Here is an 18238-nt window from a genome sequence, read left to right as displayed (position 1 = left end):
TATCACCAAGATTATCTGTGTTAAGTCTTACTCCTGTAATGCTATTTGGATAATACCTTGAATATTATAGGGCTAATTGGTAAAATATAGACATGAATATATACTCCAGGGAGTCACTGTAAGAGCCAATAAATTGTGAATGTATTACTTGACTTGAGGAAATGACACCAGATTAATATAAGGACAATATGAGGACAAAGAAAACTTCCAAAATGAAATTCCTTTCTACACTCCCTTAATCAGCATCAGACTATGACAAACACTAGCCAGGACAATGGCATTTTAAAACCAGTATTTGGGATCTGGAGAGATGGCTCAGCAATTAAGAGCACTTGCTACTCTTGCACAGGACCCACATTAGATTCCCAGATGACTCAAACCATGTGTAACTCCAGTTCCAAGGACTCCAATATTGCCCTAGCTTATATAAGCACTATGCATGCATGTGGTACGTGTGTGTGTGTGTATGTATAACCCTCAAACATATATAATTTAAGAAAACAAAACCCATTACTTCCAAAAGAGAACAGTGAAGCACACTTACAAATTGTAAACATGGCTGCCATGTTTTCCTTGTTTGAACTGGAGTCTTCCATTTGCAGTGAAGGTGGTACAAAAGACAAGCTATCTGAGGGTACATCTACATGACCTGTCCCCATAGCAACCTCCTGTGTGATGGAAGAGACAGCCACAGGCTCTAGACTAAGGCCAACTTCATGGAGGGAAACTGATTCTAGGGAGGCAAGGTTGTGTGAGGTAGAGAGTGCCACGCTTACAGAGTTGGTGCTCATGGCCACGGTGTGGATGGAGTCACTGAGGGCACTGTCAGACATCCCATTGACCCGATTTGCAATGTGGTCTGTCTCCATAACCACAGGAAGCTCCAGACCATTCCCATGAATGGGTATCACACCACCATGTCCTACAGTGTCTGCGGTAAGGTTGTTGCTCACGGAATCCACAGAGAGAGGCTCATGAGTTCTAGAGCCATTTGGGATTTGGGAATGTTCTCCTGTAACACCGTCCATGGTAAGCTCCTCTGCCATTCCATCTGTAGAGATTGGGCTGGTAACCCTAGAAACATTCTCCATAGTGATTGTTGTGTCCAATGCCACTTCGTGGCCATCATTAGGATGAAGACTTTGGGCACCATGCGTGTTCACAGAACGAGAGTCAATTGAAACAACGCCTAGTTCTAATCCAACATTTCCATTGGCCTGATAGGGATCTAGTGCCGAAGGGTTGTTGGTGATAGATAATGCTGTATTTCCATCAACATTTATAGAGTTGGGGTGGATGTACTGAGGAGGTGGTCTGTCAGCTAAATAAGATAAAATGCCTGAGAACAGAAGAGATAACAGAGATATTTAGCACATTATTAAATACAAGAAATTGCAACTGCTAGGAATCATTTTCCTCACAAAAAAACAGCTAAGTTAGATAACCTGCTATCTCTTTAATCATTATCTATTCAAGTAGTACATATACCATTCTGAGTTCCTCTATGAAATTCAAGTCCTAAACACATGAAGCTGATCTGAAGCCAACTAGAAACAACTTAAATGGGACCAACCTCTAATAGCTATGTGGTTGCAATTCTTTAGTCCTAAGATGCTAAAATTTGCTGTATTAAAAAAATATGTAAGGGGCTGGAGAGACGGCTCAGAGGTTAAGAACACTCGCTGTTCTTCCGAAGGCCCTGAGTTCAATCCCAGCAACGACATGGTGACTCAGAACCATCTATAGTAAGATCTGGTGTACAGGCAGAATGTTGTATAAATAATAAATAAATCTTTAAAAAATATGTAAATAAACAATAAAATTATTCAAGAATTTGTTGCAAAACTATCAGAACACATTAAGTTATTCAAAACAAGCATATTTTACAGAAACATTTTGGGAGACAGGGGCAGGTTGGGATCAGACCCAGGGTCTCAAAAAAAAAGTCTTGAATTACATCCCAAATCCAAAGCTGTGCTTCTAAGGATGTGGGATGTCACCTGCAGTACTGCTAATGGGAGAGTATATACTAAAACACAATATATTTATGAAACTCAAATACACACAAATACACCCCTAAAAACATCAGCTATAATGACAACAAAGTCTGGAAAAACCAAGCTGCCCAACAAATAAAAGACTGATGTAATAAGCCAGTCAATATCCATTCAGTAGATTTTTATTTTTGAGATAGACACAGGCTAATCTGAATTGCTGGTCTCCCTGCTTCAGCCTCCCAAATGTTGAATCACAGGGTATGGTACTTAAAAAGCCCATTATGGATGTCAGGCTTAGTGGCAAACCAAGGCAGGCAAATTGCTGTGAGTTCAAAGCCAGTCTGGTCTACATAGTGAGTCCTTAGGCCAGCCAGGGCAATATAGCCTATTTTAAAAACAAGGATAGGAAGGGAGTTATGAAAAAACACCGAGGGGGCTGAACAGATGGCTCAGAGGTTAAGAATCCTTGCTGCTCTTCCAGAGGCCCTAAGTTTAATTTCCAGCAACCACATGGTGGCTCACAACCATCTAAAATGAGATCCGGTGGTGCCCTCTACTGGTGTGCAGGCAGAACACTATATATGTAATAAAAAAATAAATCTTTTAAAAAAAACCAAAAATCATCCAATGGGAGGGCAAAATACTAAGTGAAAAAAGACACACAACTGTAGGAAAATCACGGTCTTAATCATGAAAAATTGTGACAACCAATACTTAAAAATAGAAGACAGAAGTATACACCAGAAACATAGTCATGGCTTCCGTTTCTCCAGGTTTGCCAAATTTTCTGAAAAGAGTATATATAATACATTAGTAATAAAAAGTATATATAATACATTAGAATAAAAAGTCAAAAAACTTTAAGCAGGGCAGGTAGCTGGTTAAATACAGAACTAAAAATTCTGAACCAATGTTTAGTGATCATAATTCTCTTTAAAAAGATTGACCATAGGGAACTGGAAGATTGCTCAGCAGGTAAAACACTACTATCTAAACCTAAGAACCTGAGTTTGGATCCACAATACCCACATGTAAATTCCAAAAGTGCGTGGTGGCCCACCTACAATCCCACAGATCACTAAAGCAAGCTAGTTAGTTATAATAGCTATTTAATCAGCAAGTTCTGAGTTCAGTGAGAGGCCCTGCTTCAATATTTAAGGTGGAAAACAATTGAGAAAGACAAGCAACAATAACCTCTAGCATCAACACATACCTGTGCACTCATATATAAGAATGCACACCACACACATATACAAAGAAAAAACTCTTATGTAAACCAGGCACAGTGGGGCTCATCTATAATCTGACATTGAGGAGGCAGAGCTAGAGAGAATAACTTCAAGTTTGAGGCCAGCCTTGTCTTCATAGCAGGTTCCAGGGCTACGAGCAAGACCCTGTCTCAATCCAACAACAAAAAACTTCATGCCTATAATCTAGCACTTTGAAGGTAGAAGGCAAGATCGGGAGCAAGGTCATTCTCTGCTGTATCTGCAGTTAGCTACCCAGTCTCAAAATAAAAATGGCTTCAGAGGTACTTCTATGGTAAAGTGCCTTTCTAGCATGTATGAGGCCCTAGGTTCAAACACCACTACTTCAAAAAAATTAAAACAGCAGCAGCAAAACTCTGCAAAAATAAAAAGAATTACCTAATCAAACTGCTTCCTTAATATTGAACTGTATGCATGTTCTAAGCAAAGCACACCAATATCAACAAACCCAGAGATTGCTATCCAATAACAGAGAAAAATATGTTAATTCCAATCTCCAGAAGCTAATTGGTTCTCCCCCCCCCCATCACCCCACATTCCCCCAGCACAAGTAACTATAAAACTTACCAGGTAGAATTGTTCTGAAGTAACTGCTCTCTAGGTGAGGGTAAGGTGGTGGAGGTAGGGTATAGTTTCTTTCAGGTAACCCACACATCACTCCTCGATCTCCAATGCCCATGGGAAGCATCAGAGACAAGGCAGAAGGCAGAGAGCTCAGAGAGGGACCCAGGTTTGGAATTGCGACTGGGAGACCTTTTAAAAAAAAAAAAAAAAGTTTTTCTTAATTAAAAGATTAGTATGTAAAAACCACTTACCAGACTCTCAGAATTTAACCCAATTCACAATTTAACTGTAACCCAAGTCAGTACTGGGAAACATCTATAATGTAATTAAACAAACAGTTCTAGTCCCCAAATTACTTCTCAAAAAAGGTCTATGTATCCCAGGCTTACCCATGGTCCTCTGGAATGCTGGATTACAGATGTGCATGACCAAACCTGGCCCTTAAATTAGTATATTTTTAAAGTGCTAAACTGATCCTCCAGTTGTGTTTCTCCTAAATAGCAAAACAAGTAACAATCTATTTAAATATCAGCTAAGCGAACAAATTACATTAAAAATAAAAACAACAAAACGGGGTCTGGAGAGATAGCTCAGTGGTTAAGAGCATGTACTGCTCCAGAGAACCGCAGTTTGATTCCCAGCAACCATATCACGGTAACTCTAGCTCCAAGACAAAACTCTGCAAGACACCTGCCCTCATGTGTATATAGTTACACATAATTAAAAATAATTTTAAAAATCCTTAAAATAAAATAATTATTAAAAACAGAACCTTCGCAGGTGTGGTCTCTTACAGTGATAACTTTTTAAAGCTTTATTTTATTTTCCCATTTTTATCATTATACATTTCACTTTAAGAACACAAGAATGCTTAGCATGGTGGTACATTACTGTAATCCCAGTATCAGGAAGGCCAAGGCAGAAGGATTTTGAATTTGAGGTGAGCGTGGGCAACATAGTGAGATCCTATCTAAAAATGTAAAAGACAAAAACCAGGTATGTATGCACTTGGAATCCACCCAGATTTAAGTTAAATGTGAATCAGTATGTGTATATTTTCAGCCCCTTCTCTACATGCTGTACTTCACAATCAAGAGTCTGAAATTTAGACTATATCCACCTTGGATTACACCCATTTGCAAAATCGCTTAAATGACTTTTCCTGTGCCTAAGCATCAAATGAATATCCACCAATTTAGTAAGCACTGATCTGCATATTTTACAAAGAGGAGTATTTTTAATATAAGCCTTTTCCTCTTAATAAGACTATCTCCTAAAAGGAATGCCTAAGAGAGAAACAGATGAGTTTCCAATTTTTTAAAAGAAAGAGTTTCAAGGCAAACCCTGGCCTTCAACTCCTGATCTTCCTGCCTATATTCCTAAATGCTAAGATTACAGTCTAGTCCACTATGGTCTTTTAGGGGTTTTGTTGTTGTTTGTTTATTTTGGGCGGGGTTGGCGAGATGGCTCAGCAGCTAAGGGCATTTGCTACACTTAGAGAGGACCCAGGTTCAGTCTTAGCACATGGTAGCTCACAACCATCTCAAATTTCAGTTCCAAGAGTTCTGACTACCTGCTCTGACCTCTGTGAGGACCAAGCACACATATGGTACACAAAAGTGATCCCAAGTCTGCTTCAGATTATCAGTGTGTAAAGAAGTTCCATGTCTTCAACAAGAATCAGACAAAATACACAGACACACATACATCACATAAATAAGAATTATTTTTTAATTTCTTTTGCTGATACTTTGAAAAATACTAATTTTAATTTTAGCTGCTGCATTTTAGTAATTCAGGATATAGTTTTCTACGAAGAATTATTTAAACATCTTTTTCATATTATTTAAAATATTAAACAATTCTAATACATATTCCAATACAATATTACGATGCTACATATCCTTAAGAATCAATAGCTTGTTTCATTTCAATAGGAAAAGAAAACACAACTGGACAGTAAAAGGCTTTCAGAACCAGGTATGGTGGCACATACCTGTAATCCTAGCACTTGGGAAGTAGAGCCAAGGGGATCAGTGCAAGGTCATCCAGGTTATATTCAGATTGAGGCCAACCCAGGCTGCATAAGACCAGTTCTCAAACAAAACAAAATCTCCCAACAACAAAAAAGGAACTTAATTTATTAAGGCATGGAATATGGAAGAACAAGCCTCCCCTCCTCTATTTCTGAGGATGTGAATGCTCACAGAGAATGCCACATAAGAGCTCCACATCTGGCACTAATTTTCCATAAAACCAATCTTATACATTTCTACAGATGCTCAGTTTCCAATCTAAAAGAAAACAAGTCTGATTTCAAATGTTTTAGGAACTTAGTGAGGAAATCTAACTGATCCTCTTCTACTAGTTAAGGACATGACGTCAAAGTGTCAACCAGATGAGTGTGAGAAGCCCCGGATAAAAAGCCAATTTTGGTTCTGGATGAAAGACACTAACCCCAAAGAGACTATTAGAAAAAACTGCTACTCTCCATCCACATGGACCCTGCAACTATACAAAATATTTTGTAAAGGGCACTCACTAGTTTCTCTGTATCATCCTAAAACACACTCAGAACTGAGCACAAGGTTGAAGTGCAGTGGTTCTCCCTCCCACTCACCTGGGGCAGGGATGGCACTGTGAGAGGGAGAGGCAGCCAAACCCAGGTGACTTCCTGAGACTGGCAGGGCATTGCTCACAGAGGATGAAAACAGCTGCTCCATCCCCACTGGGCTCAAGTTCGTGTCATTCATCCTAGGAAAAAGCATACACAACGATTATAAACACAAGAGCCAAGCATCTAAGGATGGGGAAATGGGACCTGACCAACTGATCATTATGCACATGATCCTGAAACCACAGAAACCATGATTCAATGTTAACTAATCCATGTCAATGCTGTATACTATACACAGGATTGGAATTCAATCTGCCCTGTTCCAAGCACATGGATATATTCTGCAGCATGAGTCATGGTGGATTATTTTGCTTCTTTTGTTCATGGTGGTTACAAGCTCTATTTGGCTTATCAGCTCAAACCAGCAACTTTTAGGCATTTTAAGTACTTGAATAGTTTTACTAATCCTTTTTATAGTGGGTTAAAAGTCTGGGTCTGATTCAGATGGCATAAAGAAGCACCATGTTCTCCCTAAGAATCAGTATTTTCTTAAAAATCTGTATCTATACCTTATTAAACAATAATCTTAATACAGTCACACACTGAGGTTCATCATGCAAGCTTTGCTAGAACTCTACTAAAACAATTTTGGATTCTCACACTAATTCTGCAAAGTAAAGTAGATGAGGAATTAAGTGTCAAAGATATAACATATACCTCCAATCACAAGGCAGTTCAATAAAAGGGCAAAAGCCATCCTGCAAAAGATTGTCAAAGGTGTTCCAACACATCAGACTCTATTAATACACAGACCATTTTCAGAAGGCTGAAATACAAAGGAGTCAGCTTTTCCATACAGTCCATCCTACAGTGTCACTAATCACATCTTAGAAGGTAGTGCTGATGTGAAAAGACCATTACTGGAAGTTGTTATTCAAAGGCATTAGTTTTACCTAGGTGCGGTGACACAGAAAACTAGGGAGGTGAGGCAGGAGGACTACCAGAAGTTACCAGACTACCATGGACTGCATGGTAAACTCAGGGTCAGTCTACACTACACAGGAAAGTCTTGCTTCAAAAGTATATGGAGCTGTAGAGATGGCTCAGGATTAAGAACCCTTGCTGCTCTTCCAGAGGACTTGAATTTAGTCCCCAGTAACCATGTTCAGCTCCCAGCATTTACAACAGGTTGCTTCACAATCCTCCTGTACTCCAGGGGGTTCCACAACCTCCTAAAGCCTCAGCGGGCACCTTCACAGACAACATTGGCATAGACACATATGACTAAAACTAAATATTTTAAAATACATACATATGTATTAGTTTCTAATCAGAATTTAAAAATCATCACATTATCACTTACAGAAGCTAGACAGCAAGTTATTCAAAGGAGATCTCCAATGACTTCTCATCCTTACTCTGAATTCACTGCAACATATTCTTGCTGTGAGCCATTGATAATCATGAGCCATAATTTACTCCAGCCTCTCCTAAACCTCATACTTTTATGACAGTAATTCTTCAGAGGTACATAACTCTGAGTGTGCCTATGAGGGTGTTTACAGAGAGGTTTTCTTGTAAAAGTAAGAGGCACACTGAGTATGGTTGGGGACACCCACATTCAATGGGGTAGGACCTTACCTATAATAAGTAAAAATGAGAAAGCAAGCCCATCACCAGCATTTCTCTTTGCTTTCAGATTACAGGCTACCATGTAACTAGCCTCCCCCACCATAATAGATTGTGTCCCCTTGAACTAAAGTCAAATAAACCATCTTTCCTCAAATTGCTTCTTGTAATGTATTTTGTTATAGCAGCAATATAGTGTTAGCTAATCCAGTCTGTCATCTTCTTTTTTTTAATTAACATACATGTATGTGTATGAAGAAGAGTGTTATATGGTGGTCAGGAGGTAGTTTTTTTCAACTTTCATGCGGTTGAGGCATGGTCTTTCTTTTTGCTGTGCTATATATACTAACTGATCTACCAGCTCCTGGGTACCTCCCATCTCCCCTCGGCTGCTAGCATTAAATGAACACCACTGAATACAGCTTTTTATTTGGGTTCCAAGGACCTAACTGTCAGCCTCTCTACACAGCTAGTGCTTTTATTCACTGGGCCATTTCCCCAGCCCTAAAAGTTATCCTATTTTAATAATAAAGAGGAGATTTTAAGGTTAAAAAGACAACCTAAAATCATGTAACTAGACCTGATAAGCTAGGGTCAGATGGAAGTGGAGGAGGTCCTCCCCTATCAGTGGACTCGGAAAGGGGCAGGGAGGAGATGAGGGAGGGATGGTGGGATTGGGAGGGAATGAGAGATGGGGCTATGGCTGGGATACAAAGTAAATAACCTGTGATTAATATAAAAAAATAAAAATTATTATTAAAAAAATCATGTAACTAGTCAGATGTACAACTGAGTTTTAAAGTCAGACCTAATTTAAGATTTCCAATCTTAAATTTTGTTACTAAGCCTAGTAACAAACTACAAACAAAACTGTTTTTGCCTTTTACAGAGTCCTATTTACGTAAGAACCTAGCTAAACTGTGGGGTATAAAGTCCTATATAGGCCTGTTTCTTGAATTACAAATATATCTGTATGGACATCATCTAAGTATGAAAGACCTTAAAGCAATGCTCATTCATCACCCTGATGAGAGAACTAGAACCACATGGCAATTGAGGTACACTATCTGAAGGACCATACACCAACAAAAGTATGTTATTTCTCACAGAGTAAAGGAAACACCTTATAGCCTAAAAAAAAGCCATTGGTATTTTAACTGGAAAAGTTTCCAGGCTCCAGCTAGTTTAAAACAGACTTCTCTAAATTTTCCCAGCTGCAACCATACATAAAGCACAATCATCACTGAAACCACAAAGCCTACAATACAACATACCGATTACAATAAATTATTAGAGTTAAGTTGTAGCTTATCTCCCATTCCGAAAGCTCCCGAATGTTAAACTGTATGTCAGAATTTTAAAAAATAAAAATAAGGGGGGGCGGAGCCAAGATGGCGACTAGCACACACAGTTTCCAAGCTGTGGAAGAGAAAAAGTTCTGAGTTGATGAGTGGAAGAACTTCTGAAGCCAGGGAAACAACGGAGAGACTTTCTAAACAACAGGGAACATCGCCGGAGGTGAAAACCTTGGTCTCGGGTCACCCAGGGACTTGTTTGGGGAAGGTGAGAAACGATCCTTTGATCTCTTGGCACTCCCCTCCCCCAGACCTCCCTCCTCCTCGGCACAGCGGACTCGCCTTTCTCAGCGCAGACCTAACTGCCTGGGGCCTGCAGCCACTGAGGCTGAGCCCCAAGTCCTTTATCGGCAAAGGCCAGCAGTACTGTGTCTCGGAGCCCCAGATTCACGCGCGGCAGCTGCACCATCCTCCCAGGGCCCGAGTCTGCTAGACGCCATACTAGCTCCGCACTGACAGTACGGCCCGCCCAATCCCACAGTGACAGAGAATACGCTATATACTCACCAAAACCAGACAGAAACGCCATACAAGCTAGACACACCAGGCGCTGGGCCTCCGAAGCTTGGAGAGCACAGTAAAGAGACCCCAGGACTTCCCAGAAAGCATCTGGACTAGCAACCCAGTCTCCAGTTACAGCGGGACTTTCTAACCTGGCGGCGGAGCAGCACTGAGCTGGCGGGGCACATCAGCCCTCCAGTTTAAGACTAACCAGGGCCAAACCAGAGAATAGAAAGGCTGGTTACCCCGATTCCCACTGACGTGACCACCCTGAAATCTCCAGCTGCAGCAAGACCTCATAACCTGGCAGTGACAGCAGCACGGAACTGGCGGAGCACATCAAAGAAGCAGGGCCAAACCAGAGAGCAGACAGCCCAGATACGCCGATCTCTGCCAAGTGTCCTGCCTGTAAGTGAGTGCACCCTTGAGAATCTGCAGCTCCACTGATCCTGGCTTCTTCTAAAACAGAAGCCAGGCATCGAACCCCCTCCCACCCATATACCCACTTTGGGAAACAGAGGGGCACTTGGAACATTGAAGTTCCTGCTCGGTGGGTCTAATTGAGGAGTTAAGGCAGTTAATGCCAGAAATTGCGCTGCGATCATCACTAGCGCCTGCGACATATACATTGCAGAGCCCCTCCCACACACTCAAGGGTTCAACATTAGCCATCACTCTGTCCCTCTAGACACACGCCCACACCCACTTACACACACACACACACATACGCTTGCATTTGCCTCTGTTTGCGCCTGCGTACTTTCCTCCCATAGGTACAGCTAGTCCTCAGCATACGCTAAGGACACGGGACCTCTCTCAACTTCCTGAAGAATTCTCCAGACTCGAGAGAGAGACAGTACCAGTCTGATCGGCTGAATCCAAAAACAAACAGGGAAGGTCTCAGATAAGCCAATGGCCAGGGGTAGGCGAAAGAACATTTCCAACATAAATCAGGACATCATGACTTCACCAGCAAACCCCAAAATCGATGGATATTCCAATTCATCAGAAGCACAGGAAAATGACCTTAAAGCCATGCTTGCTCAATTATTTGAGGCTCATAAGGAGGAAATGAACAAATCTTTCAAAGAGATGGCCAGTCAATTGGAGGTAAAGAAAGAAGAAATAGACAAAACCCTTAAAGAAACACAGGCAAACATAGCCAAACAAATAGAGGCACAAGTAGAGAAGAAATTAGTGGCATACAAAAAGGAAATGAACAAAGAAAGAGAGTCCATCGTAGAGAGACAGGAATCCAAATTCAAACACATAAAAGAAATGGTGCAAGGCATGAAAACAGAATTAGAATCAATAAAGAAAACACAAAGTGAGAAAACTCTTGAGCTGGAGAACTTGGAGAAAAGATCAGGAACCACAAAAGTAAGCATCACCAACAGAATACAAGAGATGGAAGAGAGAATCTCTGGAGCTGAAGACACACTTGCAGAAATTGATACTTCTCTCAAAGAAAAAGTAAAATCAGAAAAATTCCAATCACAAAATATCCAAGAAATCAAGGATGCTATGAAAAGACAAAATCTAAGAATAATAGGAATTGATGAAAAAGAAGACTCCAGGCTCCAAGGTCAAGAAAATATTTTCAAAAAAATCATAGAAGAAAATTTTCCCAACTTAAAGAAAGAGATGTCCATAAATATACAAGAGGCCTACAGAACACCAAATAGACTAGACCAGAAAAGAAACACATCACGTCACATCATAGTCAAAACACTAAATCTACAGAACAAAGAAAAGATATTAAAAGCAGCAAGGGAAAAAGGCCAAGTAACATATGAAGGTAGACCTATCAGAATCACACCAGACTTCTCATCAGAAACTATGAAAGCCAGAAGGGCCTGGGCAAGCATCATGGAGACTCTAAGAGATCACAAATGTCAACCCAGACTACTATACCCTGCAAAGCTTTCAATCAACATAGATGGAGAAAACAAAATATTCCATGACAAAACTAAATTTACGCAATATCTATACAGCAAACCAACCCTACAGAAGATACTAGAAGGAAAACTCCAATCCAACGAAAACGAATTCACCCAAGAAAACAGGGCATACAGATAATGTCCCAACAAAAATGAAAAGAAAACAAGCAATGAAACTAGGTAAGATCATCGACTCCATTACACAAGGAACTAACATGCATTGGTCAATATTATCTATCAATATTAATGGACTCAACTCACCAATAAAAAGACACAGGCTAACAGAATGGTTACGGAAACAGGACCCAACATTCTGTTGCATCCAAGAAACACACCTATGCAACAAAGATAAACACTACCTCAGAGTAAAGGGCTAGAAAAATGTTTTTCAAGCAAATGGTTCCAGAAAACAAGCTGGAGTAGCCATCCTAATATCTAATAAAATAGACTTTCAACCCAAGTTAATCAAAAAAGATAAGGAGGGCCACTATATTCTCATCAAAGGAAAAATCCAACAAGAGGACATCACAATTTTGAATATCTATGCCCCAAATACAAGAGCACCTACATTCGTAAATGAAACAATATTAAAGCTTAAATCATACATTGATCCTAATACCTTAATAGTGGGAGACTTCAACACCCCACTCTCATCAAGGGACAGATCAACCAGACAGACACCAAATAGGGAAATGAAAGCACTCACAGAATCCCTAAATCAAATGGACCTAATAGATGTCTACAGATCTTTTCACCCAAACTCAAAAGAGTACACCTTCTTTTCAGCACCGCATGGAACCTTCTCCAAAATAGACCATATAGTTGGTCACAAAGCAAGCCTCAACAGATACAAAAGGATTGAAATAATCCCTTGTATACTATCTGACCACCATGGACTAAAGCTGGACATCAACAACAACAGAAACAACAAAAAGCCAACACGCACATGGAAACTGAACAACTTACTACTCAATGACAGCTGGGTCAAGGAAGAAATAAAGAAAGAAATTAAAGACTTTCTAGAATTCAATGAAAATGAAGGCACAACATACCCAAATTTATGGGACACATTGAAAGCAGTGCTCAGAGGAAAATTTATAGCACTAAGTGCCTACAAGAAGAAATCCGTAACATCACATACAAACAACTTAATGGCCCAACTGAAAAACCTAGAAAAAAAAGAAGCAGATACACCCAAGAGGAGCAGACGGCTGGAAATAATCAAAGTAAGGGCAGAAATCAATCAATTAGAAACAAATAAAATTATCCAAAGAATCAATGAAACAAAAAGCTGGTTCTTTGAGAAAATCAACAAGATAGACAAACCCTTAGCCAAACTAACTAAAAAGCAGAGAGAAACCATACAAATCAGCAAAATCAGAAAGGAAAATGGGGACATAACTACAGACACTGAGGAAATCCAAACGATTATTAGGTCATACTACAAAAGCCTATATGGCACAAAATTTGAAAATCTAAATGAAATGGATAACTTTCTTGACAGATTCCATCTACCAAAATTAAGTCAAGATCAGGTAGAAAGACTGAATAGTCCTATATCTCCCAAGGAAATAGAAGCAGTCATTAACAGTCTCCCCTCCAAAAAAAGCCCTGGACCAGATGGCTTCAGCGCAGAATTCTACAAGACCTTCAAAGAAGTACTAACACCAATTCTCCACAAACTATTCCATAAAATAGAAACAGAAGGAACACTACCAAACTCATTCTATGAAGCCACAGTCACTTTGATACCTAAACCACACAAAGATCCAACAAAAAAAGAGAACTTCAGACCTATCTCTCTTATGAACATTGATGCAAAAATACTCAATAAAATACTTGCAAATCAAATCCAAGAACACATCAAAGATATCATCCACCATGACCAAGTAGGCTTCATCCCAGGAATGCAAGGGTGGTTCAACATACGGAAATCCATCAATGTAATCCACCACATAAACAAAATGAAGGAGAAAAACCACATGATCATCTCCTTAGATGCTGAAAAAGCATTTGACAAAGTCCAGCACCCATTTATGTTTAAAGTCTTGGAGAGATCAGGGATACAAGGCACATACCTAAAGATAGTAAAGGCAATATACAGCAAGCCTATAGCCAACATCAAACTCAATGGAGAGAAACTTAAATCAATCCCACTGAAATCAGGGACAAGACAAGGCTGCCCACTCTCTCCATATCTCTTTAACATTGTACTTGAAGTCCTAGCCAGAGCAATAAGACAACTAAAGGAGATCAAGGGGATACAAATCGGAAAGGAAGAGGTCAAAGTGTCACTATTTGCAGATGATATGATAGTATACATGAGCGACCCCAAAGATTCAACCAGAGAACTTCTTCAGCTGATAAACACCTTCAGCAAAGTGGCAGGATACAAAATCAACTCAAAAAAATCAGAGGCCCTCTTGTATACCAAAGACAAAAAGGCTGAGAAAGAAATTAGGGAAACAACACCCTTCACAATAGCCACTAACAACATAAAGTACCTTGGTGTGACTCTAACCAAGCAAGTGAAAGACCTATTTGAGAAAAACTTCAAGTCTTTGAAGAAAGAAATTGAAGATCTCAGAAGATGGAAAGATCTCCCGTGCTCATGGATTGGTAGGATTAACATTGTGAAAATGGCCATCCTGCCAAAAGCAATCTACAGATTCAATGCAATTCCCATCAAAATACCAACTCAATTCTTTACAGACCTTGAAAAAAAGATTCTCAGCTTCATATGGAGAAACAAAAAACCCAGAATCTCCAAAACGATCCTGTACAACAACAGATCATCTGGAGGTATCTCCATTCCCGATCTCAAGCTGTACTACAGGGCAACAGTAATAAAAACTGCATGGTATTGGCATAGAAACAGAAAGGAGGATCAATGGAATCGCATAGAAGACCCAGAAATAAACCCACACACCTATGAATTCTCAATATTTGACAAAGAAGCCAAATCCATTCAATGGAAAAAAGACAGCATCTTCAACAAATGGTGCTGGACCAACTGGATGTCTACATGCAGAAAAATGAAAATAGATCCATATCTATCACCCTGCACAAAACTAAAGTCCAAGTGGATCAAGGACCTCACCATAAAACCAGATACTCTAAATCAGCTGGAAAAAAAAGTGGGAAACAGCCTAGAATTCATTGGCACAGGAGACAACTTCCTGAACAGAACACCAACAGCACAGGCTCTAAGAGCAACAATCAATAAATGGGACCTCATGAAACTGAAAAGCTTCTGTAAAGCAAAAGACACTGTCATCAAAACAAATAGACAGCCTACAGATTGGGAAAGAATCTTCACCAACCCTTTATCTGACAGAGGGCTAATATCAAGTATATATAAAGAACTAAAGAAGCAGAAAAGCAACAAACCAAGTAATCTACTTAAAAAATGGGGAACAGAGCTAAACAGAGAATTCTCGAAAGAGGAACGTCGAATGGCAGAGAAACACTTAAAGAAATGCTCAACCTCATTAGCCATTAGGGAAATGCAAATCAAAACGACCCTGAGATATCACCTTACACCCATCAGAATGGCCAAGATGAAAAACTCAAGTGATAGCACATGCTGGAGAGGTTGTGGAGAAAAGGGAACCCTCCTCCATTGCTGGTGGGAATGTAAACTGGTTCAACCACTCTGGAAGTCAATCTGGCGCTTTCTCAGACAACTAGGAGTAGTGCTACCTCAAGACCCAGCTATACCACTCCTAGGTATATACCCAAAATTTGCTCAAGTACACAACAAGGACATTTGTTCAACCATGTTCATAGCAGCTTTATTTGTAATAGCCAGAACTTGGAAACAACCCAGATGTCCATCAACGGAGGAATGGATACAGAAACTGTGGTATTTTTACACAATGGAATACTACTCAGCAATCAAAAAGGAAGAAATCATGAAATTTGCAGGCAAGTGGTGGGATCTAGAAAAGATCATTCTGAGTGAAGTATCCCAGAAGGAGAAAGACAAACTTGGTATATACTCGCTTATATAGACCTACAAGACATGATAAACATAATGAAATCTACACACCTAAAGAAGATAATCAAGAAAGTGGACACAGGCGAAGGTGATTAATCCTCATTTAGAAAGACAAATGGGATGTGCATTGAACTTATGACAGGAGTCCATCACAAAAGGCATCTGAAAGACTCTACCTAGCAGTGTTTCAAAGCAGACACTAAGACTCATAACCAAACCCTCGGCAGAGTGCAGGGAATCATATGAAAGAAGGGAAGTTAGTATGATATGGAAAGGATAGGAGCTCCACAAGGACCAAATATATCTGGGCACAGGGTCTTTTCTGAGACTGACACTCAACCAAGGACCATCTATGGATATAACCTAGAACTTCTGCTCGGATGTGGCCTGTGGTAGCTCAGTAACCAAGTAGTTTTCCAAAGTAAGGGGAACACGGACTATTTCTAATAGGATCTCAAGGGCAGGCTGTTTGACCCCCACCCCAGGGGAGGAGCAGTCTGTTAGGCCACAGAGGAGGACTTTGCAGCCAGCCCTGAAGATACCTGATAAAACAGGGTCAGATGAAAGGGGAGGAGGTCCTCCCCTATCAGGGGACTTGGAAAGGGGCAGGGAGGAGACCAGGGAGGGAGTGTGGGGTTGGGGAGGGAATGAGGGAGCGGGATACAGCTGGGACACAGAGTTAACAAAATGTAACTAAAAAGAAAAATAAAATAAAAATAAAAAAATTAAAAAAAATAAAATAAAATAAAAATAAAAATCGGTGTGAAATCCCAGACCCTCTCAAATCAGACTTTAATACCAGATGCAAAGCATTTGTGCTTTGTTGTGAGTCCCCAACAGCCATAAACCTAAGGTAACAAGTACTCAAAGACAGAAGACATGAATAAGGCATGCATACCGTGATTCTCAAAGGGCTTTCTCACTCAACAAGGCAATTCCATTCTAACTGCCTGCCTCACATCACATCCTGAGAAGGCCTAAAGTCAGGGTACTGAGTTCTATCTTCTACACTACATCTTTGGCAAATCGTTCTTAACCATTTTTATGTTTCTAACACAATCATTTGGCAGTTCCGGACCTCACACTGTTTCCTAGAAATGACATGTTAGAAACTAACAGAAACATAGCCACTTTGCAAAAATGCATCGACCAGTACCAATAATTTCAGTCACTACATTTTTTCTCTTCCTCACTCTAAAAAGCCTTTTAAAGAATTCTAGACGTAGCAGCTAAATACAACTCTGGTTTGTTTCTGTGCTGTGCACCTTCTAATTCAAGAGGCTTACACATTTAATAACTTAATCTCCACACTCCACCATCTCCGTCTACGGTAACCTGCAAACCCAAAGGTGTAAGGGTAGTGATACTACGGTAACAGACAACTAAACACCAAATTAAAATAGCAAAATCTACATTGCTTTTAAATAGCTTGGCAGGAAAAAGGTGCCAAGCAAACAATGTGTGGCTACTCCCGAGCAAGCACACAGGGAATCAACCAGTACTCTGGATTTGGGGGATGAGGGTAGGGAGGTGGGAGTGTTCCGCTGTTCAAATGTACATGCTATACTTGCCTAAAGGCACCCAAACAAAGACTCCGGCGGTGTCCGCCCTCACCTGCGCATACAGTGCAGGGGACCGGCGTCCGTCAGGAGCGCGCCGGGGCCGGTGTCACGTGCTACCACATCCCGCCGGTGACCGCGCCGCCCCGGACCGCCTGACGTCTCCAAGGGCCGGCGGCTGCACTCCGCGCCGAGTGCCCAACATGCTGGGCGGCGCCCAGCGTTGTTTTTCCGGAAGCGCTGGCAGCCGAACCGGCTGACCTGGAAGAGGAGAAAAGCTATCAGCAATGGCCTTCCCCCGCCCCGGCCGCTCTAGCCCGCCCGGCCGCGTCACCAACCTGAGGCCCGCGCTGAGGAGCACCGGCCCAGCCGCCTGGCTCTTCATCGGGCCAGAAGCCGGCCCGGGCACCCTTGCCCTCCCGGGACCCAGGGTCTTGCTTGTGGCTCCTCTACCGTTTCCCTCCCGGCCCCCGCCCAGGCAGGCCCGCGGCCTCCTCTGAGCCTCACCCTCTGGGGCGCGTTTCCGGCTTCTCAGCCACTCGGCTTACGTGCAACCTGTCCACTGCCTGCGCTCTGACCCTCCCTTCCGTATATGCGCACGCCCACCACCCCTCTACGCGTGCGCAGCACAGAGCTCCGGGAATGGGCGGGCTTCCAGACCTCCACCCAGAGCGTTGGGCTCAGGTGTGTCCCAATCCGATAGAGCACCAAGTAATCGATCGCCGTTGCTAAGAGACCAAAACAAGTACAAGAGCAAGAGGTGCTTTCTGAAGGCCAAGGTTCATCTGCTTTTCGGTCCAAATAGCAT

At 41.3% G+C, this 18238-nt stretch overlaps 1 protein-coding gene across 10 annotated transcripts in view; it reads right to left on the bottom strand.

Moving 5' to 3' along the window:
- The window catches only part of Prdm4 (PR/SET domain 4), a 32276-nt gene extending 14275 nt beyond the window's left edge, over positions 1-18001 (bottom strand). For 6 of the 10 annotated variants that reach the window (XM_055627983.1, XM_055627991.1, XM_055627987.1 and 3 more), the window contains exons 1-5: positions 17769-17919; positions 17486-17691; positions 6450-6583; positions 3833-4018; positions 545-1339 (exon numbers count right to left, since the gene is read on the bottom strand). In XM_055627983.1, coding sequence (XP_055483958.1) covers positions 545-1339; positions 3833-4018; positions 6450-6583; positions 17486-17493 — 1123 coding nt within the window. In that variant the 5' untranslated portion in view covers positions 17494-17691; positions 17769-17919. The other 4 variants (XM_055627984.1, XM_055627985.1, XM_055627988.1 and 1 more) reach the window with 4 other exon arrangements.
- Positions 18002-18238: the final 237 nt, after the last annotated feature.

Source organism: Psammomys obesus, unplaced genomic scaffold (assembly GCF_907164565.1).
Source record: "Psammomys obesus unplaced genomic scaffold, mPsaObe1.curated_primary_1811, whole genome shotgun sequence".
Classification (NCBI taxonomy): domain Eukaryota; kingdom Metazoa; phylum Chordata; class Mammalia; order Rodentia; family Muridae; genus Psammomys; species Psammomys obesus.
Note: the sequence above shows the minus strand (reverse complement) of the source record. Positions and strands in the feature narration are given on the sequence as shown.